Source organism: Hippocampus bargibanti, linkage group LG15 (genome assembly GCF_051943395.1).
Source record: "Hippocampus bargibanti isolate YZ-2025 linkage group LG15, ASM5194339v1, whole genome shotgun sequence".
NCBI classification, from domain to species: domain Eukaryota; kingdom Metazoa; phylum Chordata; class Actinopteri; order Syngnathiformes; family Syngnathidae; genus Hippocampus; species Hippocampus bargibanti.
The window spans coordinates 4514495-4540461 of NC_142748.1; the positions used below are offsets into that span (position 1 = coordinate 4514495).

General features: G+C 41.0%; 2 protein-coding genes across 2 annotated transcripts in view; one reads left to right on the top strand and one right to left on the bottom strand.

Annotated features, from left to right (window-relative positions):
• Positions 1 to 13801, top strand: part of LOC148887165 (bone morphogenetic protein 2-like) — a 29564-nt gene extending 15763 nt beyond the window's left edge. The window contains exons 2-7 of the mRNA XM_089015837.1: positions 7220 to 7307; positions 11418 to 11863; positions 12114 to 12253; positions 12879 to 12995; positions 13084 to 13273; positions 13372 to 13801. Of these exons, the coding sequence (XP_088871963.1) occupies positions 11563 to 11863; positions 12114 to 12253; positions 12879 to 12995; positions 13084 to 13273; positions 13372 to 13793 (1170 nt within the window). The 5' untranslated portion in view covers positions 7220 to 7307; positions 11418 to 11562 and the 3' untranslated portion in view covers positions 13794 to 13801. The remainder of the gene's footprint in view (positions 1 to 7219; positions 7308 to 11417; positions 11864 to 12113; positions 12254 to 12878; positions 12996 to 13083; positions 13274 to 13371) is intronic.
• An 87-nt stretch (positions 13802 to 13888) lies between these two features.
• LOC148887166 (uncharacterized) lies at positions 13889 to 23520 on the bottom strand. The gene is given in 3 exon segments (XM_089015836.1): positions 13889 to 20076; positions 20079 to 20427; positions 21613 to 23520. Coding segments are annotated over 2 exon segments (5661 nt in total). The 5' UTR covers positions 20377 to 20427; positions 21613 to 23520; the 3' UTR covers positions 13889 to 14713.
• Between the last annotated feature and the right edge of the window lie 2447 nt (positions 23521 to 25967).

Sequence of the window (25967 nt, forward strand, 5' to 3'; positions counted from 1 at the left end):
GAACGTTTTGCCTAGAATTTTAGACCAAGCACCTATTAATATTATTGTTATTTTTATATATATATTTAAACTACAACCCCCCCAACCCCCACCACCACCACCTTACAGAGATGATGCAATTCCTCGGCCCCTCTCCCATTGCTTTCGGGCCTAAATCCATCCTAATGGTGGCCTTGGAAGTAGCCTGGGCAGCACATGTTTGCGATAGCATCAGTTAAGTCACGGATCAGGACCTGGTCTGGGCTGCTTATGTCACACCAAAACAAGGCCAATTTAGACAAACAAAATGAGGTAAATCCAACTCGGCCATTTTCTATTTACGCATAATTAGACTCATTTGTGGCCAAGTGAGATTTGTTGGGGGGTGCAGGGGTGGGCGCTAAATGTGGTCGATTAACTACAGTGACACGGTAATACAGTAGTAATGAATAGCAGTGGTGCTTGCCGGGAGTTTTGCGCCTTACTTATATAGTAAACGCCCTAATCCACCACATTGCATTTTTAAAATTCAATATCACCAGTCGTGGAATTATAGAAGTGACAGATACCCAAAGAATCATCAAGTGGCGCTCCTCACTTGACAAAAAGCACCATGTTGAAAAGGCAGGCACGCGTTCTATCTTTTTAAGGTTCAATGTGGTCCTAGAAGTGTTTACCTCCTCGGAAATTGCTACCAAAAAAAAAAGCTGTGTCCACAGAGCTTTGTAATTTTGTAAAGTCATCCGGTCCAAACGAGCCACCATTGCCTCCTGATCACACCTACTCCCTGTGTGTTGTCGAAATCACTAGCAGCTGCAACAAGCAGCATCCTGCCAGCTTGGTCATGCGCTGACAATACCCAGAATAAAACAACAAAAAGGGGGAGTGGGGGGGGGGGGGGGTCACGGTGGACTTGTGGTTAGTGTGTCTGCCTCATAACTAAGTGGTGCTTGCTTCGAATCGTCGTTTAGGAGAGTTATGTCTGTGTAGGCTCTCAGTCGTACAGGAGTGGTCCATCGTTGAAAAGGTTTCTTCAGCCGTCATCTGTACTTCGATGAAGGTGTCGGATGTTTCGCTCCTCATCCGAAGAGCTTTGTCAGTAAACTAAAGTTGTGCTGGTAACTCTGGCCATAATCATCACCATGGCAGGGACAATGCTAGTGGGCCTCAATCTGCAGTACATCTGCACCGAAAAGCTAGCAACCACTCATTTGACGACAGTGAGGTTAAAATCTTAGCTAAAGAAAATCAGTGTTTTGAAAGGGGAGCAAAAGAAGCCATTTTTGTAAAACCCTTCACTAAATCGCCACGGTCGTTGAAGGTTTAATTTAAATCGTGCTTACAACAGAGTTCTCAGGTTACTGCCACGTAGGCTTAGTCATGCTGATGAGGTGATACCTAAACTAATGGGGCAATCACAGCCAAGCATAGACATTAGATGTAATCAGACAGGACAAAATAAGCAATCAGATTGGCTTCAGGGAGTAGTCCTCTGCTCCCCCCAACCTTAGAGCAGGGACCTAACAGAGCAGAGGTCTGGCACTTTAGGCTCTGTCCATTAGGGATATATAGAGAGCCATTGTTACCAGCAGAACTTTAGTTCACTGACGAAGCTCTTCAGATGAGAAGTGAAACATCCGATACCTTCTAAGAAGTGCAGGTGACGTCTGAAGAAACCTTTTCATCGATGGTTTAGGAGCATTGGGAACTCCTCTGCCTTCCATTCATATGACCAAAAATGTAATAAATAAACTATGTTAGGTTCAGTGAAGAATATAAATTGTCATTTGATATACAATTTCTTCTAGCAGGAACTGCCAACAGGAACCGAAACTCTCTTGATGTTGCCTTTTGGTCTTGCTCTTCTCCTACAATTGTTATGAAGGCTTTTTCAGATTAGGGCACCTGCGTAATTGCGGTCGCGTGTGTGACAGCATCTGTCTGGAGCAGCTGCTTGGATGATAACAGTAGGAAGTGATGACAGGGCAACCGGGGTCTAATTAAAGAGGCCGCGCTAAAAATAAGAAGTCGGCGGCTGATGTCGCTTGCAGCTGCGAGGTTCACCTGCACGTATGTGACATAGTGGGAATACCACGCAGGGGGTTGGCGTGAGGGGGGTTACTTGCTGACTCGGGCAAAAATGCCGCTCCAGAGTATTGCGTCATCCAACATTATTGCCCTCCATTAATTTATTTCTCTGAATCTTTTGCTTTCTCCTAACCACTTGTGGATAAATAAGACGAGAGAGCGTAAACGATTCCAAATGTATTGGGTAGTACAGTAATCCCTCATTGCGGCTATCTTCCCATTCCCAATCATTAGAAAGCTCGAGACTTGGAACCGTCATCGGAACCACAGCCAATTCTTCAGAGATCGACTTCCTACCCCAAAAACACGCTAATCTTTTCCCAAATGCCAATAAAGGAGGTTCGCGATACACATTGAATGTTTAACCAAAAGCGCCTTATATCCGTTCCCGACTAGCCTCAGCATCCTTATGACATCCCGCTGTGATGACATCATTCCTGCTAATAGGAAGACAACTCCTATTCTTTATACCATTTGCTTATGTTTTCTGTTTTAAAGCCACACTTATTGCATATTTACTTGCTTAACCAGTCAGCTGACAATACAAGTGAGCTGAGGGAAAAATTGAGCTTATACGTGATACTCTACTGCCCCCAGTCAGGGCTGATTGAGGTCTGCAGGAGGACTTGGTTGCTGCAAAGACGTTTTTTTTTGCCTTGCTGTTTGGCCAAATTATCGGTATTTTTATATCTCTCTTGGTGCTATCTACTCATTTGTTGCCATTTGCATTATTGTTACTGTATTATTTTAACTCTTGTGTAACAGTTGCTGATGTTTTGAGACCGCGGACATCACGCAGTAGACTTTATTTAACACATGCATGCACACTTGTTTTTCTGAAACACTGTAGATTCATGATTTAATATTTAAAAATATTACATAATATACAGTGTCTATTTTATATACTGTAATATTTTTCATCCAAAGATTACAGTAGTTATGCTTTTTCTACTGGCGTAGCGGAACAGAAACAGCATTGTATCATAAACTAGGGAAGCCTATTAGAATTTTTAGTGGTAGTGATGTTTTTATTGATATTATTTGTCATAAAAAGGATAGTTTATTAAACTTGGTGTGGAGGGATTGACTCTGACTTCAGAAGCTCTGTTGTATATACCTTAATGGTGTGGTTTGATCACAGATTAGATTAGATTAGATTAGATTAGATTAGATTGGATTAGATTAGATTAGATTAGATTAGATTAGATTAGATTAGATTAGATTAGATTAGATTTGTCTTTATTTGTCTCACAGTGGAGAAATTTACATTTCACAAAACAAAATACAGGAGCTGCTATAAACGTGACAGTCAAATGGCACCGACATTCCTACCAAATCAAAAACAGTGCTGGCATATCCACGCTGCCGAAAAGGTGCAATAAGCGATCAGCACAGTCTCCTCCTTGATGAATGTCGTGGCCCAAAAAAATGCTGAAAAACAATCCGAGAATGTTTGGGGGGAAGTTTTCATTGTTCTCCCGCATGCGCCACAGCCACAGATCTGCATACTAACGCACACTGCACACTTGTGGAACCATGTTTGTTCTTGTTTTCCATCTGGATTTTTTAGAATACATTTTTATCATTTGGAAACGTTTTGAAACAAATTATGTTGGACATGTATCATAAACCTGGCATGTTCATACAGATGTGTAGACTTTATGTTCAATTTCCTACCGAAGACTTTGGATTTCAAATGCTATTCAGGCCCACCAACTGTAGTTGTTCATTCTATCAATAAGTCCAAAAAATATTTTTTGGAACACTTTTCAATATACCTTGCGGCAAAGCCGTGAGGAATTGCCGCTCAATTCTTTCAGACGAGGATTTGCGATAAGTAATCCGATTCCAAGCCTCCTGTCTGAGACGAGGGCGGCATATGGAATTCATCCAGTGCACGCATCCATTTTTCATCGTCACCCTGCTCCCGTTACCCTATTGTAAGGTCTAACGGTGCACCCGTTGGCCGTTTACACACGCCAGATACTTCCACGCGCTTCAGAAATGTATTCTCAAGTGCACTTAAACAGTTCTAAAAACTCCAAGGGGTCCTTTTATTGAACGTACCCTCTCAATGTGGTTTTTGGAGACATATGGCGATTCGATAGGTACACGAATGAAGTCAAGCTTTCATTTATTTCTCCTCAAAGTCTCCAAGAATAATCCCGGACAAGCTTCATTTCTGCTGAAGAATCTCAATTGCTTACGTGGTGGTAGGAAGATCACAGATGTGTCGACACACAAATCTCAGAGGATTTATGAAGTGTTATATCGTAAATGCACAAAGCCGATAACCGTTTGGGCAACATGTTGCATTATTGAGGGAAAAAAAATAAGAGTTTGCCCCTGCCAGCTTGTCACTTTGTTTTAAGAGAAACATATTTTCCCATGCGTTTTATTATTTTTTTTTTGATGGGCCATTACGATGGCGGAATGTTTATGAGCACTCATATTGCGGCGTAGCCTTTATCGCGCTATGTCAAATCTGCGCATGCAACACCTCTTAACATCTTCAATCTTTGAAAGAGTTAAGGTCAGCGAGGTGACGTTTTGCGCTAGGCGGAGGAGGGTGTTCCGAGCCAACAAGTAGCAGATGCAACAAATTACAATGTGCATTGTTTCATTTGGGTTGAAGGTATTTGGACTGAATTTGTTCATGTTCCAGTGGCGGAACTGCAGCCTCCACCCCTTCCATAAGATGGCCTATAATGAAGTTCAAGATGGCGCCCGAGTAGGCAGCCGTCGGCAAGTCACGGCTGTCACGAACGAGCCTTGCTTTTCTGTTGTAGCTTTTGTGTTTTCTTTTGTCACCTTCTGTTGTTGTGCGTAGTGTGTGTGTATAGGAATTGTTTTTCAGCATTTTTTGCCAGGACATTCATCAAGGAGGAGACTGTGCTGAGCAGTTGCCCCTTTTTGGCAGCGCGAGCCAGCACTGTTTTTGATTGTGAGGAAAGTATGGGCCATTTGACTGTCATCGCTGGACTGCTCTGGGGTGATTGTGTTTTTGGATGGATGAATGGCTTGAGGAGCCCGCAATGAGAAGAAAGGAGCGTCAGTGCAGAGTGCAGATGTGTACGTGGAACTGTCGCAGCTTGGAATTGAAGCGGATTTACGTGGGACAGAAGATGTGAGACAATCTCTTTTTGTCAATGGATGCTACACCTTTGTGTTTGCTTTCAACATTTAGCTTTTAGCAGATGCGCACATTCCACCACGACGTCTCTGATCCACTGGTGAAAAGGACGTTTTGATCCTCACCTCTTTCATCTAGAACTGCTTCATGTCACAAAGAGGGTTCAGCGAGTGCTCCAGAATGAATGACTCTCTTTGTCTTTGTGTTGTCATATTATTTATTTCGTTTTTTGTTCTTTTGACTTCAAGATGGCGCCCCGAGAGTGGCTACCTTTCCAACAGCTCCTGTATTGTGTTTTTCTACTTCTTTCTTTCCTTTCCTCTTCCTTTCATAACTTTGCTGCTGTGAAATGTAAATTTCTCCACTGCCAAACTAATAAAGGTACATGAAAACCAATCAAATTTAGTCCTTTTTTTGCTCATTTAACTTCAAGATGGCGCATAGAGAGTCGCTGCCTTTCCAGCGGCTCCTGTATTTTGTTTTTCTACTTCTTTCTTTCCTTTCGTCTTCCTTTCTTCACTTTGCTGCTGTAAAATGTAAATTTCTCCACTGCCAGACTAATAAAGGCTAATCCAATCCATTCCAAAAAAAAATGCCTGTGTCAGTTTTCACTGCTATAATCCAATCTTATTTGTGGGAATATTGCAGCTCTGCTTATCTTTTGACATCGGCCTAATAGTGCTGAGTAAATGTTTTTCGAGGACAACATTTCAAAGGCAGAAAATCACAACAATCCAAAAAGAAAACTTGAAGGAGATCCCAGTTCCAGTTCCAGTTTCTCCTCGCATCATTTATCGTCAACATTTTTTATAGCGGTGACCAGTTTACGCAAATAAAGACCACAAAAAGGGGAGCGGCAGTTGTACGATGACGATAACAAAAACCTCAGCAATAATAGACTGCAAGCATGACCGACCAGCCAATTTAAATAGTAGAGCAATCCCTTCAAATCATTTGGGGGCGTTCATAAACACGCGATATGATTTGGAAGTTTAATCATGCGGATCTCATGTTGCGTTAACTAACACCTGAAGCCACGGGAGCGTTTCAGCTTTGTTTTTTTTGTGTGTACAGTTTATGACTGTCCACAAAAATGATGACCTAATCATTTCCGTTTACTTGGTTACTCTTTTTGTGCCCTATACAGAGTTTAACCCCCCGCCCCCCTAAAAAAAAGTGGTAACATGCTTTTTTTCCCCCTTATTTTATGTCACAAACTCACTTTTCTCACTGAAACATGACATGTATAAACCCGCCAAACAGGGTTGCAAATGACGCCTTGATTCCGTGAGGCTCCAAATTCACTGGAAAGTCTGACTTTGGTCCCATTGTCATTAATCAACAGAATATTGCCATTTGGAAATCCATCATCGGCGTGCACACGTTTCATCCAGTTAAGCCACACAACCTGAATTCTAATTATACTCAAGTAAGTGGAGTCCAATTAGGTAAACAAGCATTTAAAACGAGAATTCTACAGGGCTTTCCACAAGCGAAACCATCCACACGCGCGCACACCATGCAGGTGGCCCACCAGCATAACAAACAGCATAATTACGAGCAGGTGAACGTCATATGTCACTTAGTGCTGCAAAATATTGGATAATAATGAGCCGGGAGTCCGAAGGGAAACAAGTATGTTTCGGCAATTATGAATATCACCCCGAAAAACCGCGACAACTTGCCAGATGAAGTAGCGTCTGGCGGATTTAATAGCGCAAAGGTGAGGTACTCGTGCAGTGTGGGGGGAAATGGGTTGTTGACTACGGGACGGGGGGGGGGGAAGAAGAAAAAAAAAGGCTGCACTGGTCCATGAGCATATATATACAGTAATTTCGCTGACTGTGTAAGCTTGAATTAAAATAAAGGAAAAAAAACAAGCTAAACTGAGTATGTTTGCAGTCAGTGGCAATGGGGGACCATAGAGAAGGGGGGCAGCCATTTTGAATGTCACATTGAAAGTCATGTCATGTGTTTCCACTTTTACTGTGATTGTGTTCCTCTTCATTATTCATTCAGAGATCGGAGCAGCAGCGGTGGTGGTGGCGGCGGTGGCCAGCACTTGAGGTGAAATGCCTTCCATGTGTGTCTAATTGCCTCAGTACAGGTATTTAACACAAGGTGAAGTCATTAACACATGCACACACTTGTCAGATGTGAAGCCAGGTGGCCTTTGGCCGATGGTGGACAACCGAAATGAATGTGACATTCACCCACAACCCTTTTTGGCTATTTCACGTCATAGTATCGATCATAAACTCATTCACTGCCATTCATGAGTTTATTCGGGAAATGAAAATATGACGTGGAACGCGATTCCCGAATTTGTTCGGGTTTTGTTTTTTCATGGGTGCCGATAATGCGCTGGCAATGGCCTCTTGCGATGTTTTTCACATCCGAAAGGGGGCAACACTTCCATTTCTTCCATGTTAGTGCTTTGTTCCAGCTTCAGCTGTTGTTAAAGCACGACATAAACCAATATGTATGCATTGCATTTTATTTTGGACAGCCACCCTCATTTCAAGCACAAATAACTCCAGACCCATATAATTTAGGAATGAACTCTTTTTTTCTGATGAAACAAGAGAATCTAAGGTTTCTTACGCTGCATTGAATGTTTATGTTGTCCTAAAACTTAATATTCTGTGGGTCTTGGAATTTGAATAACAATGACAAAATCCCTGGCACTGGGGTGGACACATTTTTGCACGTCTGGCAGTGAATGAGTTCATAGAGAATAAAACCTGTAACGTGACTGTATTTGTCACAAAGTTGCGAGGTTGTGCAATTGAATGTTTTATACAGCCGTACTCTGCATGCAGAACTTAGTACATTCTATCTCAATTGATTGATTTATTTTTATTTTTTTGGTGTGTAAAGTAGTCCAATTATAACCAATCGCAAATAGAATACGAAAAGTCTTTTGTTGCTTTTGGGCCATTTGCTAACCTATGGCGATGCTATAGGCCAAGGGTGAAGGTCTTTAGTTTTTTTTTATTATAAATAAGAACAAGAGATAAAACTACACAAACAATGTTTGTTTTGAGATAGTATTTGAAGGTAGGAAGAGAATAAATATTATTATTTTGTTATTATTATTATTATTATTATTATTATTATTTCCTTTTTTGAAATTCTGGGTGAAAATAGGTAATGACACCCTGGCTAGTAAATTATATCCCATTAAAACATCAGGCGGATTGATTATAGGAAGAACCTTTTTTTCAACACAGTGATTTCTGAATAGCCATATCAAGGTCAATATTCCCACCTAGTGTTCAATTGTGAGTCCTGCAACCAGTCTCTATGACAGCACAGTTGGCTGGTCACTTTTGCGCCTATATTACAATACAATACAATACATCCTAATTTATATAGCGATTTCTAAACACCTGCAGCTGTTACAAAGCGCTTCACGTAATAGTCAACATAAAGCAAAATAATAAACACAACAAGAACATAAAAATATGGACAGTTGTGCAATCGTAACAACTTTCCCCTTGTACTCTATAATGTTTGAGTACAAGACACATGTATTAGTATATAGCTTTACATAATTTCAACTACAACTGTAATCATACATTCATTGTTAATCACCTGAGCGATGTTGTGTCGGATTAAATCAAATTGTTGTGGCAATAATGCTTTGAAAGACATGCTGTCTGCCCCCTCCGTGCAGTGAGAGGTTGACGTCATGGGGCTTCTGTATCTGTGGTCAGCACATTTCAATTGTAAACATTTGAGGACATCCCTTGCTCTGCAGCAAATTTAGATTATTCCTTTAGAGTAGCCACCTAAGAGAGCTGACATGAATCATGGCTCCAAACCATTTAAAACTAAAAGAGAGGACAATTAAACTCCTTAACAAATGATCACATAATGTTGCAAACACCGTTGATTGATAAAGAAAAACTTTTCTACACACCTACCATCACAGCCAATCAGGCCTTTTCACACTCTGACCATAAAAGAAAAGGAAAATCCACAAAATATGGCTTTATTGTCAGTCAACAAAGGATTTTCTTGCCTCACTTTATCTGTCCTTAACTTTGTCAAGTCAAATCCGATCAGCATGAACCTTTAGTTATTTTAACTCATTCACTGCCATATATATGCAAAAATGTGTCCACTACAGTGCCTGGGTTTTTGTCATTGTCACTCAAGTTCCAGGACACACAGAAGATTGAGTTTTAGGACGGTGTAAATATTCAATGCAGTTTAAGAAACTTCAGAGACTTTTCTTTCATCAGGAAAAAGTGTTATGTCCTAAATTCTATGCGTCTTTAGTTATGAGCTTGAAATGAGGGCATAAATACAATGCAACACATACACATTGGTTCTTATAGCGCTATAACAACAGCTGATACTGGAACAAAGCACTAACATGGAAAAAAAGTGAAATGCTTCCCTCTTGTGTAAGGGAAAAACATTGCCAGAGGTCTGGCCAACGCTTTATCGGGACTCAATCATGAAAGAACAAAACCCAAACAAATTTGGGAATAGCGCTCGACGTCATATTATCAATTTGCCAATAAATTTGTGAATGGCAGTGAATAAGCTCAAAAAAATAAAATTTTCGATGTTCTTCACCATTAGTCTGCCGCGATCCCTGTCAGGAAAAGCCTACTAGAACATCTGAACATTATTGACAGATTTGAACAGGGGCGTGTAGACTTTTTAGATCTACTTTAGGGAGCTATAAGTAATGTGAGGATGACATCAGGCGCTTTTTTATGTCCATAATCTCGCTATTGATTGGGAAATGTTGCCCCCTTGTGGAAGGGAAAACATTGCCAGAGGCCTGGTCAGCGCTTTATCGGCACCCAAGCAAGAAAAATCCAAAACCTGAGCTAATTCGGGAATGTCACTCCGTCATATTTTCAATTCCCGAATAAATTTGTGAAAGGCAGTGAATGAGTTAATGTTCTACGACAGAATGTATCCTGTCTTTATCTGATAACTTGGCTAAGCAGTCATTAGACAATTCCAATTCAATAATAAGTGACTAAAAATGAGTAACACCACCACCACCACTTCTTCCCCATCTGGAATCAGATCAACCATAGTGAGATAAGGACTAAACTATTGATCAACCTGATGATCTGGAGAATTTGATCTCTTTTGTTCCATGTGATTGAAGAAACACTGCGATTAATTCTCACGTGGGGTGGGGGGTCATGAGCGTCATCCTGAGTCACTATCCAAACAGTCAGGAGAAACGGAGGGGTGACCAATGTGTGGACGATCAGGGGTTTGCACATGCTAACAATACGCATCATGTGCGTCATGGCTTTCGCTCTTCGTTTGCTTTCTTGCAACTGGCTTCACACTGATAACAGACAGATGGACATTAAAACAACAAAAACAAGAAAAAAAACAATGTGAGGATAGGAAACTTTACTTTGGTTTGTCTCTCCTCCCCCACATGTCAAATGGTAATATTGATTAAGTTGACTTATTTGTGTGAGTCAAATTTAGATTCATTTCCATATTTGACTTAATATAGGTGCTATTAAATTTAAATCCAAGTCCAAGATGGCGCCCGAGTAGGCATGCAGCCATCAGCAAGTGCTCTCACAAGCCTTGCTTTTTTGTTATTTTTGTGTTTTTTTTTTTTTGTTCACTTTGTTCTCTTGACTTTAAGATAGCCTTTCAAGCAGCTCCTGTATTTTTTCTACTTCTTTCTTTCCTTTCCTCTTCCTTTCATCACGTTGCTGCTGTAATAATAATAATGCATTTAATTTCTAAGCGCCTTTTAAAACTCTCAAGGACACTTTACAGTCACAATGTCTCCACTGCGAGACTAATAAAGGCTAATCCAATCCAATCCATAAAACATGTGGAAGAATCAAGCTTTTTTTTACGGAAAGTTTATTTTTTTTCTGTTGTTATAAGATTGTTTTAAATTGAATTTGCGGGCGCCATTTTAATGTACTCATATCTACAATTGCTGTGGACTAAAAAAATGCTGTCCAAAGTGCACCAGGACTCCTACTGTATTTTAATAATAGTGATGATGAACTTTTTTTGTTTCAAACTTGTAGTATAAACTATTTTGAACCAATGCATTTAGTCATTGTCAAAGAAAAAAACCATATTCGCTTAGATTTAACACAATCGTCTGTTATGTATTAGTTATTATTGTATATATATATATTTGCTGTTATGTTTACGAGTCACTTTTAGGTCATTTTCACCATTCCTTTGTGTGTGCCAGGTGATTTTCGCCCCCACCTCCCATCATCGTCAATCAAGCTCTAATCATCCGCTGATGTTAGCTGAATAGTGTCATCAAATGGCACAAGTGTGTCCTTATCACGCAGAGTCCGGCGGGAGTCCGGCTCACTGCTCCCCTTGCCAATATGTCAAGAGGAGCTTTGCGTTTCTGGCTCGTCCTCACCCTCCAGATGTGTTGCATCACGGTGCTCCTGGCCGGGCCAACGGGCGCCCGTGGGGACCCGGAGCCTGACTTAAAGTTGTCAGAAAAGCTTGGCGTTTTGTTCAATTTGAAGGAACTGCTGATCCGCGGCGCTATGGGGCGGCCTCCGCATAAAAAGGCACCTCAGTTCATGTTGGATTTGTTTCACGCCGTGTCGGATGGGATGAGACAAAGTCAGAAGGAGATTCTGGAGGGAAATGTGGTGAGGAGTTTTGAGGATAAAGGTTGGTGGATGGCACTTTTTCACTATTTACAACAGGTATTTTTTATTTTTTATTATTCATTGATGGAGATGTTGGCGACTTGGAAAAATATGGCATGGATGATGGACGATGCAGCATCATGACAAGCCCCATAATAGAAAAAAAATGCTCCATAATCTCCATAATTTGGATAAATGCAATGCAGATTTTTTTTATTGTTTTTTAATACATGCAAATACAAGTCAAAGTATTTGTTTTTTTTATGTTTCAGGTCGTTTTGGTGAGAGGTATCACTTTTTCAACCTCTCTTCCTTTGGAAGAGATGAGAGGATGATGAAAGCTGAATTCCGTTGGTTTCGAAAGAAACAGAAGCATTTCCTCGAAAAATCTTACAGGCCCCATTTTTACAAGGTAAAATAATTATCTCCGTTTTAGTGTTCTTGAAGCTCAATCCGATTTGTGCGTTCTGTATGTCAGCAGGATATGTTTTTTTTTGACAGTTGAAATTTCAAATAACAAATAACTCATTCACTGCCAGACGTGCAAAAATGTGTCTACTTAAGTTCCAGGGTTTTTGTCATTGTCACTTGAATTTCAGGACTCACAGAATATCCAATTTTAGCACGACATAAACATTCAATTCAGCGTAATAAATCTTAGACGCTCTTCTTTTATCAGAAAAAAGAGTCATAGCCTAAATGTTATGGGTCGAGAGTTATATAAGCTTGAAATGAGGGCGGGCTGTCCAAAATACAATGCAATACATGTACACACATATTGGTTGATACTGCGCTTTAACAACAGCTAATGCTGGAACAAACCCCTAACATGGAAAAATGTGAAATGATTCCCCCTTGTGGAAATGAAAAAGCATTACTAGAGACCTGGCCAGCGCTTTATCACCACCCAACCAAAATACAAAATCAAAACTAATTTGAGAATGGCGCTCTACGTCGTATTTTCAATTCCCGAATAAATTAATACATGGCAGTGAATGAGTTAAGATGAACTTTTTTTTTGTCTTGTTACCACTCAGGTGGATTTGTATGAAGTACTGGATAGTCAAGTGAAACCATGGCGAGGAAACCTTATCACCTCCAGACTGGTTCCTCTTTACACACAAGGATGGGAAGTCTTCAATATCACCCAAACGGTTGATAGTCCTCATTTTCTCCCCATTAGTGCTGCCAAAGAAATCCCGAAAAAGACAACTCAGTGGACTATTTCTCCATTTTTTTTAGGTGGCTAAGTGGATCTGCAACAGCCAAGACAACAACGGCATTCTGATAGTGACCATGCTACCATCTGGGACTTGGATGGACTCTGCGCTAATGACATCCAAGTTTCATGGAGAACCAGCAGACAGCAACACCTACTTGGTTGTATTCTCTGATGATGGGAGGGTAGGATCATCCAACCAGTCGTATTTTGGTGAGTCAACAGTGGAATGTCAAATGTTACATTTGCTCCGCAAAAAAAAACGGTTGATCCAATCCACACAAAATTTAGTGTCACGCCTATCCGAACAGGACTAACGGAACGATCTCAAGGACCTGCCGCTACTGAATTCCACAACCACCCCGCTAGGTTTCGACGTGGAGCTCCCGGGCTCTTACCCCACAGCCATTCCCGATCCTGCCAGAGGGTCTCCCTCTTTGTAGACTTTGAGGAGATTGGTTGGTCAGGCTGGATCATCTCACCACGTGGGTACAACGCTTACCACTGCAAAGGTTCTTGTCCTTTCCCGCTGGGAGGTAACCTCCGAGCCACCAACCACGCTACCGTCCGCTCCATCATGCACGCGCTCAAGCTGTCTATGGATGAAGTGGAAGCGCCGTGCTGTGTGCCTGACAAACTTCAGTCCATCAGTTTGCTCTATTTTGATGATGAAGAGAATGTGGTTTTAAAACAGTATGATGACATGGTGGCTTTAAGCTGCGGCTGCCACTGATGTTTTCCCCTGCCTACCCCAAAAAAATAGGACAATCAGTAACAAGGAGATATTTTAAGAGTCCAACACTGAATGAATAAGAAATGAATTCCTGCTGAGAACAGTCATGATGAATTTTCTGCACATCGCATTGAATCATAGTATCCTCCAATACCCTGCAAATAGTAGCTGTTTTGAGATTAACAGTGCTTTTTATGCTTTAAGAACATTTAATTTAAATGTAGTTATTACTGCTTTTTTATTGAATGGATGACATACACAAAGTAGAACTGGTTCATGCAAATTCTAAAAAAAAATAATTGTTTAAGATGTCATGGAAACTCAGAAGACATTCATTCTTTAATTAACACGCTGAATTTAGAATACGTATTCCACATTTACATTCAAACATTTGTCTTTTTACATATGGATGCATTGTCAATACACCCTTCTTTAAAAAAAAATGTTACTATGTTCTATCATATTCAGCAGCATTTGACCAAGCATCTGTTTTCAGTGTACATTCAAGTCATAAGGCATCAAGGTTAATCAATAAGATGACCGGAATTAGCGAGTTAAACTGAAAGCAAAGATGCAGATAGCACGGCGGAATATTGTGGTTGTGCTTCACAGTACTGAGTATTAGGTTTCCAATCTAAGGTCCAACCTACTCTGGCTGTTTTCCGCGTTTTAAGAGCATGCATGTTGTCTAAATTGAGGATAAATTGCAAATGGATGGGGTGGATAAAAATGTATTTGTTGCGTATTCAAATGAATTGAAATGGAACACGTCAAATGGTAGTCATCATGTACCGATGTGAATCAAACATTGAAAGCTATCAATCATACGTTGATTCACATTTCAAACCCTTAAAAACAATATTTATAACCACAAGAAGGTTGGTGAAAGAAACATAATTGTGTGCAAAATCCTTATCTCATCAACTGGGACAGTCCACTTCCTCAGTACCAAGGAACTCGCCCAACATGTGTTCATTCTTCCCATAGACCGGCTCCAAATAAGGATGTCCGTCCTTGCACTGGATTTGCCTTGACATGTCCGATTGCCGCTGTTCTTGCTCCAAGTTTGGTACTCGGATGGTAGCATCCTGGGATAAGGGGGTCAGAGGCACTGGGACAAAGCCCTGGTAGACCACCAACGGGTGGGATAAAACTTCCATGGGGGATGCCTGAACAACAGCGCCATTTGGAGGCTGGACTGGCAGCTGCACATAGCTTCCAGTCTCTGGATCAAAGAAAGTTTTTGTTTGGACTTGGACGGGCAGGTCTACAAAATAATACTGTCCCGAATCTGGATCCTGGAGGACTTTCCGTTGGGTTACGGGGATGGACTGCGTGATGTGTTCGATGCTGGACTGCCGAGAGAGTTGGCCGGTGTGGATCAATTGGCGGGAAAATCTCGGCATCTGAGCGGTCCGCAGGGAGTACGTGTCGATGCTCTGACTCCTCCTCAGCGGTTTCTCTCGGGTGACTTTTTCTTTGGCTCGGCCTCGCTCGTCCCCGATGGATCTCTCATTGCGTGTACTTCTCGGGTCAAGTCTGTCATTGACAGATGTACCGGTGCTATACCTGCGACCCACTGTGTATCTGTCGATGCTTTGTGAGCGAATATTTGGAACTGGTCCTACATGGGTTTCATAGACAGGAACTGTAGCGTTGCAGTGTCTTTGTTCTGGTTTATCTCGAGTTGGTTTGCCACGAGTACGACCTCGTTCAGTTGAAAGTTGAGTTCTGTCGTCTGAATCATGGCTGGATTGTCTTGTCCTCTGACTCGTTTCAGCTTTCGTCAGAAGAAATTCATCATCGACGCTGTTTCCGCCTCGTTTCTGACCTTCTCTATGATCCTTTTTCTCGACGCTCCTCGATACGGATTTGTCACTCTTGTATTTGCTCGAGGTTGTCTTCTGAGCCTCCGCTTTTTTGATCCGCCGGTTCGTCAGTTTCATAGCTTTGAGAACGGCCCGCTCAGATTTAGGTAAGACGGTTGGAGGTTTGGCGAACCCTGATTGGCTGTCGTTAAAACTGCAAGTGGACCCGGAGTGTTCGCTAGGAACCTTTGATATGTCTCGCACCGTTGTTGGCATTGTCAAAGTCTCTGCATCTTCTGAGATGGGACTCACTACATAAAAACAGTCATTCTCCGTTTGGGTGACAGGGGATGGTACCATTTCACGTCTATCTGGCTTTTGTGGCTTCTCCTGTTGAGGGCGCAGTGATGGAGGTGAGATGATTGACAAATTATCTTCAGGATTGAAGACTTCACTTGTTTCATTTGCCGATGATGGATTTGAGTTTTCATTTAACACATGCAAGTCCTCCATAAGCTTCTCTGAGTTATTCATTAGCCCCTGCGGTGTCCAGTGTTGTGCGGTCTTCTTTATCTTATTCCTGAAAGTGTTGTCTTTGATTTTAAATAAAGCAGGGATATCAAACATTGACGTGTTTGAAGGTGACATTGGATTTTGGATATCATCATCTTGAGATGGGCTTGGACAATTGGTCGTGTGTTGTTTGTTTCCCTTGTGGTTCAAGTTCTCTTCTTCAGACTTGACCAATTCCCTGACAATCTCTGCCTCACACTCCTGATCACTGAATGAATAATATTCAATACCCAAATCTTTTTTCATTGGTCCAAGATATTGATCTCCACTTTTGTCCTGTCCAACCTTGTCTAGGTTCTCCAGAGAGTGATAAAGGATTGACTCAGTATTCCTTTGTGGTGGACTCTCTATGGAGAAGTAAGAAGATTTGGAGGACATGCTGGTGTGGTCGTCAATACCGACGCAATTTGCAAGAAGTTCAGGGGATATTATAGCCCTCGTAGGACCTTCGGTCTCCATATTGCTGTTGTCTTTTGGCATTTTGCCAAGATCATGAATTGCTGCACTGTTGGGTTTTAAAGACTTCTCCATATTCCTGCTTGTGGCTTCTTCTGGGGGAGCTTCAAGTGTCTCCATATTTGCTTCCATGTCTGATAACAAAGAGTAGCGTTTTGGGACGTGACTGTACTTGGAAGGCAAATATACGTCGTGGGTAACTGCTTCATTCATCGCAATATTACTTTTTTCTTCATTGGTTGGTAAAGCAACTTTTGCACTTGTCATATTTGATATTCTGTTCACTTCCGGATCTCTGTGAACGAGATCTTCTTGATCACTGCTCTCATTTCTTTTGTTTGCGACTTTTTTACTCCGAGGAGGAACCGCGGGTGTTTCTAACGCTTGGCTTTCACAAATCCGGCTCCCTGCAACATTTTCCAAGAATTGATTGGAATTTTCATCTTTCTCAGGCCAATGGACTGAAGTGTCGACTTGACACTTTGTGTCCAATTGTGAAGGTGAATTTAAGCCGCTGTCAACGTTGCTCATACCTGGTAGGGCTGCCTCTCTCTCATCTGACCTCTGATTCTCAGCCTGTCTGGGTTCAGTCTGAGAGAGGATCTGCCTAATGTGCTTATGGTCTCTCAAATCCCCCAAACGTTCTCTTAAGTCTTCTTCTTTATCTCTTATGTGATTTTTGTCTTTGTTGACTTCTGCAATTAAGTTCTTCACATGTTTACTTGCTTGTACGTTTGATCCGTAATTCCCATCCTTGGCATATCCAGCAAATGCCGTATTTGCATCCTGATTCATGCCTTTATTCCTTGTCATCTCCCGACTCAAGATGACCTCCTCCAATGCTAATTTGGCTTTGTCATAATTATCATTCACCAGTGCTTTGTTGATCATGACACTGCCACCTTTCTTCGTAGGAACCTCCTTCTTACTCAGTTGCTTCTCTTTCATTGCAAATAGTTCCCTCTTAGCCAAAGTGTTCCCTCTCATGGACAGCATTCCCTTCTTGATGTTCTTTAACTCTCTGGAGATCAAATCATTTTTCGCTCTGGCTGCTTCGTCTAAATTGGGACCTCCCGCTTGATGCTCCCGATCGCTTAGGCGGGCCCTCTCCAGTTCTTTAAGAGCGTGCAGGTCATGAATGATATGTTCACTGTCTCTCGTGGCATCTTTTTCGATTCTCAAGTTCACCTTCCTATCACCTTCATCACCACCATGTTCATTGTCTGCTACAGTATACCGCTGACATTTGATGTAATTGTTCAATTTGTCTGAGAATTTGTGCTTCAGCGTGTCTTGACTATCTGGGGTGGTTTCCCCTAAGTCACAGTTCGAAATTTCATTCGTGAGGTGTGTTTTGGTTTTGTATAGACACTGTTGAATATCAGGCTTTGTAAGCTTTTTCTTTGGAACAGGGGGAGGCTCTTTTTTAACATTTTCTGACTCACTTCTAACTTGATCATTTTCTGCTACGTTTCTCTTCCCAATAATACCGTTAGAATATGCAAACATCACATCATTGTCTTTCACTTCTTTCTTGATGCTCTCGGATTGAGGAGCATGGAGCATTCTCGTTTTTGTTGCATTTATCGCATCCTTTGCAGCCCTGATGACATCCATTGTACTCATTGCTTGACCCCTGTTATCCTTCACTTTAGAACTCACGCTCTCTTCTCCAAAATTGTTTTCTTTTAAGAATTTCACGGGCATGTTTGTTTTGTCTCGTACATTTGGTGGCTCCTTCCTGATTGGTTCACTTAAAGGATGGACTTCCTGATTATGTTCTGAGGATGTAATTATTGGGGAATGACCATATTTGCTTTTTGGTGAAAGGCCTTGCGGCGCTATGCTTGGATTCGGAACCGAAAGGTCATTGGAGTCAAGCGTTGAGACAGGAGGGCTTGCTTTCTTGTACAGATTAAGTGATGGATAACTTTGCTTTTTAGCCATCTGGCTTTTATTCCTTTTTGTGTCTATAATTTGGGAATTTGCATTCTCATCACCGATATTTCCATGACTGTGAACCTCCCTTTTGTTGCGTAGCAGATTCAATAACAAATAATCATCAGAATGCGACCCATCGGCTGTACGCTCACGAGGGCAGACAGTTGGGGGGTTGACAGACTCTAAAACTGGACTGCGTACCATCTGACCTTCTTTTGAAATAACAGGAGTGCTTAAACCACATGTGTCACCCTCACAAGTATTTTGTTTCTTTAGATTCTCCGACAATGGAGATTTTGTGTCATTTCCAGGTGCTTCTAAAGTTTTGAATTTAGCTGGGCTATAGCGACTTTTGACCCTTTTCCTATTGTCTTTCAGATTGAAGAGGATGCTGGACGCCAGTGATTTATAGCCATCCCTTTTGATGGGAGGTTCGGGGCTCAGTTTGGCCTCCGAGTGAGGTCTTTGGGGAAGGTCGAGTACAGAAGGGGAAAGGACGGCGGAGAGGATTTCTGATGTTTCTGTTGGTTGTCTGGAGGGGATAAGGGGTGTCATCAACTCGCAGATGCTGAATGGAGTTGAGACCAGGGGGCTCAGGTCTTCCACTGATTTTTCCTCCATAGGCTTTGTGATGTTGGTGACCAGTGAAACATTTTTATCCGTTTTTGCTGTTGAGCCTTCATCCTGGGCCTCTTGCTTGAGTGGGACTGCGGTCTTTGCATTTAAATGTGTCTGCCTCCAGGGGACAGCACTTCCATTGGTTATATCAGAAGAACATCTTTTCTGCGGCTTTGGCGGGACCTTGGGTGGTGAAGTGGAAGGGACAGGTTTAGGGGCGACAGGAGGTGGAGATGGTGGAGGTGGAGCGGGAGGAGGGGTAGGTGGAGGTGGAGCGGGATGACTTTCAGGAGGAGGAAGAGGAAGGGAAGCATGAGTAGTGAGGGCACCTACTTCTTTTAGTATCTCTTGCGTATGCAGAGTGTCTTTCATATGAGCCTCTGTTAACTCTTTGTAAAATGGTAGGTCATACCATTTTGGAGTCATTTCTGCTGGAAGGATCGAAGAATTATCGTGGCGAAAGCAGAAATGATTTATACCTTCCCATGTCCGGAAAGGGCTGAACTCACTGTGTAGGAAAAAGTTTTTGACATTGAGCTTCTTCAGTTTGACTGTGGCTTTGCCGTTTTTCATCTTGGGTGACTTTCCAGAAAAGATACCTTTGCTCGTGTTGCTTGACAAATCATACCCAGATTGATGAAAAGTATGTTTCTCATCATGTCCACCCACGAGATTGTTGTCATAGTCAGAGGAGAATTCTGACAGTTCTCTTTGGATGCTGCGCAGTGCAGACTTATCCCACGATTCCCCATTGGAGTCCGCCAAGCCGCCATTTTTGATGAGTATTCCATCACAGTTCTCCCCTGTGGTGCTTAATGCCTTTAGAAATGATGACATGCTCGTGATGTTCTTTTCTTTCTCTCTGCCATTTTTCCTTTGCTTTTTGATTCCTTTTGGTGATTTTTTTTCAGCGGCTCCCCTGCCAACGGTTTATGACAGCTGAAAGGCGAGTATCCATACAAGAAGTCGTCGTTGTAAATGGCGTCATCTCCAACGCAGAGGCTCCGGAAAGCTCGATCCGTGAGCGTGCTGACCTCACGGTCGGTCTCGTCCATAAGCAAGTCGGTGAAGCCATTCGGGAAGCGATGATGGAGCATGTTTCCTCCTCGGTGGCTCCCGTGACGTTTTTCTGAGCATCCTTTGAGGTCAGCGGGTTTCTTCCTGTTTTGCGCCATTACCTCAGACATGAGTAGATCCCCTCGTGCTCAGGTTTACATCAAGCATGCGGTAGAAGAAACCTCCAAAGAAAAAAAGTAAGAGTTTAGAATTGCTTTTGTTTTGAAGCTGCAACTAATGCTTAAAATTGCACTATGTCAACCATCGGGCACACTGTTGTGAATGACATTTCATTATTTTACTTGTAGTTCAAAAATGAGACTTTTTAAAACAGACCTCGAAACATAATCGCAGCCGACCAAATACTCGCTGTCATAATGTTGTAACCACTGTAAGCTCACACCAGCGTCCACTTCACACGCACTTGTCTATTTAAGGCTTGGAACACCGATCGTGCCGTTGCACTAGTCACGGGACCATCTTTTTAAATTTCATGGGGTCAACATGCAAAACACATTTCTTGGTCAAAATGAAGGACCAGGTAGACCCTGCACAAGAAGCAAAGCATTGGCTTTAACGTTGTATCCCCCTTCGGCCGCACCTGCTCTGCTACATCTTACTTTAGCTATCTGGGTGAGCTCTTAGAATAGCTTGTTAACCCATTTCTATGTCCTGACCCAGGAACATGGCCACTCCATGGCTTATGATAGCACTATTCAACTAGCCATGCAACCATAACTTTCCTTATTTGTCGCCATGACTGTCATTTGCTTCTCAAAACAATCAATTTAGACGCTTTCCTGCCAAGGACCAATTTAATCTGTTCTGGTCTAGTTTTTTCCTGCATTTTTTTACACCGCGGTACTATATGGCAGATAATATGGTGCAGTGTTGGCTTATAAGTAAATGGAATGTTTTTCACTGTCCCTTATAGTTAAAAAAATTGAATTTACCATACCCTAAAATGGCATTTTTCGTCACTTCAAGGCTCTAACGGAGATTGGGAACTCTTTGGCTTTTCAACAAGATGTCTGTAGCCAAAACATTCTCTCATAACCTGAGACAGTAAGTGACCGCGGTACTTTCCCAGCATCTGTTTGAGTATTTATACCCAAGCAATGAGACACTGTCCCTTTAAAAGTAGTGTGTACCTGTGTATACTTTGGAATCAGAATCAGAAAGCCTTTAATAGTCCGACAGTGGGAAAATGTGCAAGATGATTTAATGGCCTTTTTCATAGTTTGCATTGCTTTTGGAATGCCATTTCAGGTTTTTACTGCAATAGTAGGTCTTTAATGGTAACCTTAAAGTGAATGAATGTTGGCGATGTAACTATGAAAATACACACACAATCCCAGTTCTCTCACCTTGTTGAGATTTTTTTCTTCATGTTGCATCAAAAGTTCCCATCTGATAAGTAGTCACACAAATCCTCAGCACAAAATCCAGTTCAATCACGGTGAAAAATCTCAACCCACCGAGTTAAGCCTTCTGTTCCATGTTCAAATGCACTCGGGGCGGCCAGAATCCTGATAGCGAGTTGAGAATCTACCAAAATAGACACACATGGCAACGTGGCCAAAGCGAGCAGAGACCATCGGACCAGCTCGTTCCTATTGAAATAACCAAGGGGTGTCGAGTAGCACAGCCCTAAGACAGGCCGAGCGAGATGAAATGGACACTGTCATTGGTTATTTTTGAAAGCAAGCAGCATTGCGTGGTAGACTGCCACATTGGACTTCCTCTCTCCCGTTAGTCACCTTTTGAGAAGATAACACAGAGACTCAACAGTTTGGATTGAGACCTTTTATGAACGAGTCTGATATTGTTTTTTTCTTTTGGTTTGACGGTCACGGAAAAAAAAACAGATTCTATTGGTCATGGTGTTGTTATTTATCTTGATTATCACCTCTGACTGATTAAAATTGAGCGTCATCATTGTTAAAGTACCACAAAAAAATTGTTCCTTATAATATTGAGACTTTTGAATTTTATCCTTTTAAATTACACATTCATTCTCATAGTTTGACTCTATTGTCCTAATACTGTAGTACTGCATGGGAGACAAAAGTGTTTTTTTCATGTGTACTGTCAGTCAAAACCGACTAATACATCAATCATAACATATGTTTTCCTCCTGATCATCCCGTGGACTCATTCTTGTTCAATTTTATTATGATTTAATAATCGAACCGCTGACTGTGTATTCAACAGCTTCTGTACTGCTCTGGTCGCACCTCAAGTTTAGCTTAGCTGCCGTGTGTCGACATGATGCTTTCTTTACATAGCTGTGTTGTAACCGGGATGTTGTTGTCTGGTTTTGGGATCCACACAGCTGTTGTTGCTGCGCGATAGGGGTTAGGGGATGTTTTTGTCCACTTGTTGTTCCCTTTCGTGAGTCACACCGAGGCAATAAATGAGCTCAGATGCAGAGTGCCATGAAGTCTCAATGGGATTGATGACTTTGTCGCACGCTCTTTGTCATTGTTAATGTCAACTAACACATTGCCTTTTTTAGTTTAATGGCTACTGTGTGTTCATCCGATGGTGACTAAATATGTTGAAATGAGCTGGAGGGAGGCCTGATTAAATAAAAAAATATAAATATGACCTGCTGAGGCTCATTAAGACCTAACAGCGGGACTACCCACATGTACTATGCTCCCTCAAGGTGCCATTCTTATGCCATTCTATACATACGCTCGTCTATTTTTGTCATGTATTATCTCATGAGGTAACAGCATACCACTTCATCACCTTCCGCTGATCGTAGGTCAAATGTCACCATTGAACGTGACTTATCTGAAAAAATGATTTTCTCATTTCATTATTCATGGATTTGGATGAATAGATCACATAGAATTTGTAGTGTGACTTTTTTTTTATTTTGGGAATGCAGTAGCAAAGTCATCAGTTAATGAGAACCAGCGTGATAATTTATCCGTTACGGCTCGAGATTACAGACCTGGTAACATCTGCGTTCACACCATGTGTTCCATGTGTACTAATAAAAATGAAATGTAGTAGCACATCAATGACATCTTACTTGAGACACACTTAATGCCCCAGAGAAGGAAAGTAGGTGAAGAATTCATCAAGAGACAGCCCCTCCAGCCTTTTGTTTATGCCGCTGTGACTGACACCCGCATGTGTCGGGCCTCCAACCGGCTGGCGATAAAAGCCTCTGACCTCGCGCCAGTAGGGAAACTTGGACGCGGAGGCAGATGGCTAAAGTCGCTTTTAGGTTTTCGACACTCCTCCTGTTGGAAAATAGGAACGTGAGTCAAGGAGGGCAACCGCGTCGTTCACCGACTCCCAATTGGAACATTCAGGGGTTCCCTGTTATATCACAAAACATGTTTTCACATGAGTGACATCTGGAATAAATGTATATTTATAATTGTATTTTATTTATTGTATTCTATTTATAATTGTATTTTATTTATTATTGTATCTATGCTTGTCTGTGACTGTAAAGTGTCCTTGAGAACTTTGAAAGCCGCTTGAAATAAAATGCATTATTATTATTATTATTATTATTATTATTATTATTATTATTATTATTATTATTATTATTATTATTAAAACAGTTCAGACTGGATGATTATTCAAATAGGATTGTGTAGCGTTCTTAATATTCCATTTAACTCATTCACTGCCATTCACAAATTTATTCAGGAATTGAAAGTATGACGTAGGGCGCGCAATTTTTTTCTGGTTTTGTTTTTTCATGCTTGGGTGCTGATAAAGCCTCTGGCAAAGTTTTTTTTCTTTTCCACATTTATTTCTGTTAATAATAATACATTTCATTTAGCACTTTGATGCAGCTTAAGCGCTATAAAAAACAATATGTATGTATTGCATTGCATTTTGGACACCCACCTTCATTTCAAACTCATATAACCCAAATAATTTAGGAATTAACATTTTTTTCTGATGAAATAAGAGAGTCTAAGATTTCTTGCGCTGCATTGAATGTTTATGTAATCCTAAAACTCAATATATTCTGTGGGTCCTAGAATTCGAGTGACAATGACAAAAACCCTGGCACTGGAGATGACATTTTTTTCACGTCTGGTAAGTGAATGAGTTATCACCAATATAAAGTTTGATGTCCGTACGTATTTATAAAATGCCATACCATGTCAGTTTTCAATGTGTTTTTTTCGTGCCCCAAAACTGTACAGACCTTGCAATCTGATTGGCTATTCAACAACACTCGAAAAAGGTTGTATTTCAGGAAATGCCGACACCCGCGGCAGCCCTTAAACTTCAGGCAGAAGAACATAAGAAGATCGGACATGCACTCCATGATCAGCGCCGTCGTTGTCGTCGGTGAGTTGAATGGCATTCGTGTATTTCAAGATTTTAAAAATTTCAGATTGGATTACTTTTCAGAATGATTGTTCATGTTCATAATTGTTCCAAATATTATTATTTTTTTAATTATGTGACTTTGTGGAGATTTTCGTCAAATTCCATTTGTTTTTTATTCCCTTGAAATGATATTTTAATCAGAATATCTCATAGATTTTTGTACATTTTCTTGCTTTTCCGCCTTTGTTTTCATCAACATTTTAACTTATTTACCCCGTTGGAGGATCTTCCCCAATATATTCAATTTATTTGACAATTGATTCATTATTATGTTTTCAGGGGTGTTGAATTGATAAATTGATGTAAGTAGGTGTCAGGTCAGATACGGTAATTCAGAGGGCTCTGGCAACCGCCACATGTCACACCGCATCTAAAATAAGCTTGTGAACGCTCGCTGACCTCTTTGAGTGCGTCTTTGTCTTCATACACTTGCACCCAACAAATCCCATCCATGATAATTTCTCTTTTTTTTTTTTGCGATAAAGTGCTGAATCTTGACACCAAACTTTTTGCCCTTTGTCTCTTTCCTGTCTGTGCTGCACGACCTATTTTGTGACCTGATTATGATTTGTGGCAGAGATGCTGCTGACGAGCATGGTTGAAGGAGGAGGCGCGGAAGCCAAACGAGAAACTGGGTCAGTCATGTTAGCGTCTTGATTGCAAGGGATCTTTTTTTTACCCCCATTTGGTTGATTCTGCATTTGTAAATAAATAAGTATGTGAGTAAGTACGTGAGTAAGTACGTGAGTAAGTAAGTAAGTAAGTGAGTAAGAAAGAAAGTAAGTAAATAAACAAGTAACTAAGTAAATAAATAAGTAACTAAATAAGTAAATAAGTAAGTAAATAAGTAAGTAAGTAAATAAGTAAGTAAATAAATAAGTAAATATATAAAAAATCAAGTAAATAAAATAAATAAGTAAATAGGTAAATAAGTAAGTAAATAGGTAAATAAGTAAGTAAATAAATAAATAAATAAATAAAGCACACACATGACATTGCTGGTACAATTTGTTGGATACTGTTTGTTTGATTTTTCTTTTCAGAGATGCAATATATTTTTATCGGGTGTGGCCTTGGCCTGTTTTTGACACTCTTCATTATCATCATTAAATACTGCATCATCCGAAAACACATGCAAAAGAAAAGGTGAGCTTGTGACAATTAATTTTTTTATTTTATTTTTCTTTGGGTGCTTTTTGCCATCAGTAAATTGCCCACATGATATAAAACAGCTCTTCACGAATTAATATCTCCATATGCTATACTGCCTAATCACTGTTTATTATTTCTCGATTCTTTTAGGTCCGAAGACCACATAGGTTTTATTGTGAAAGGAGGAATTGGA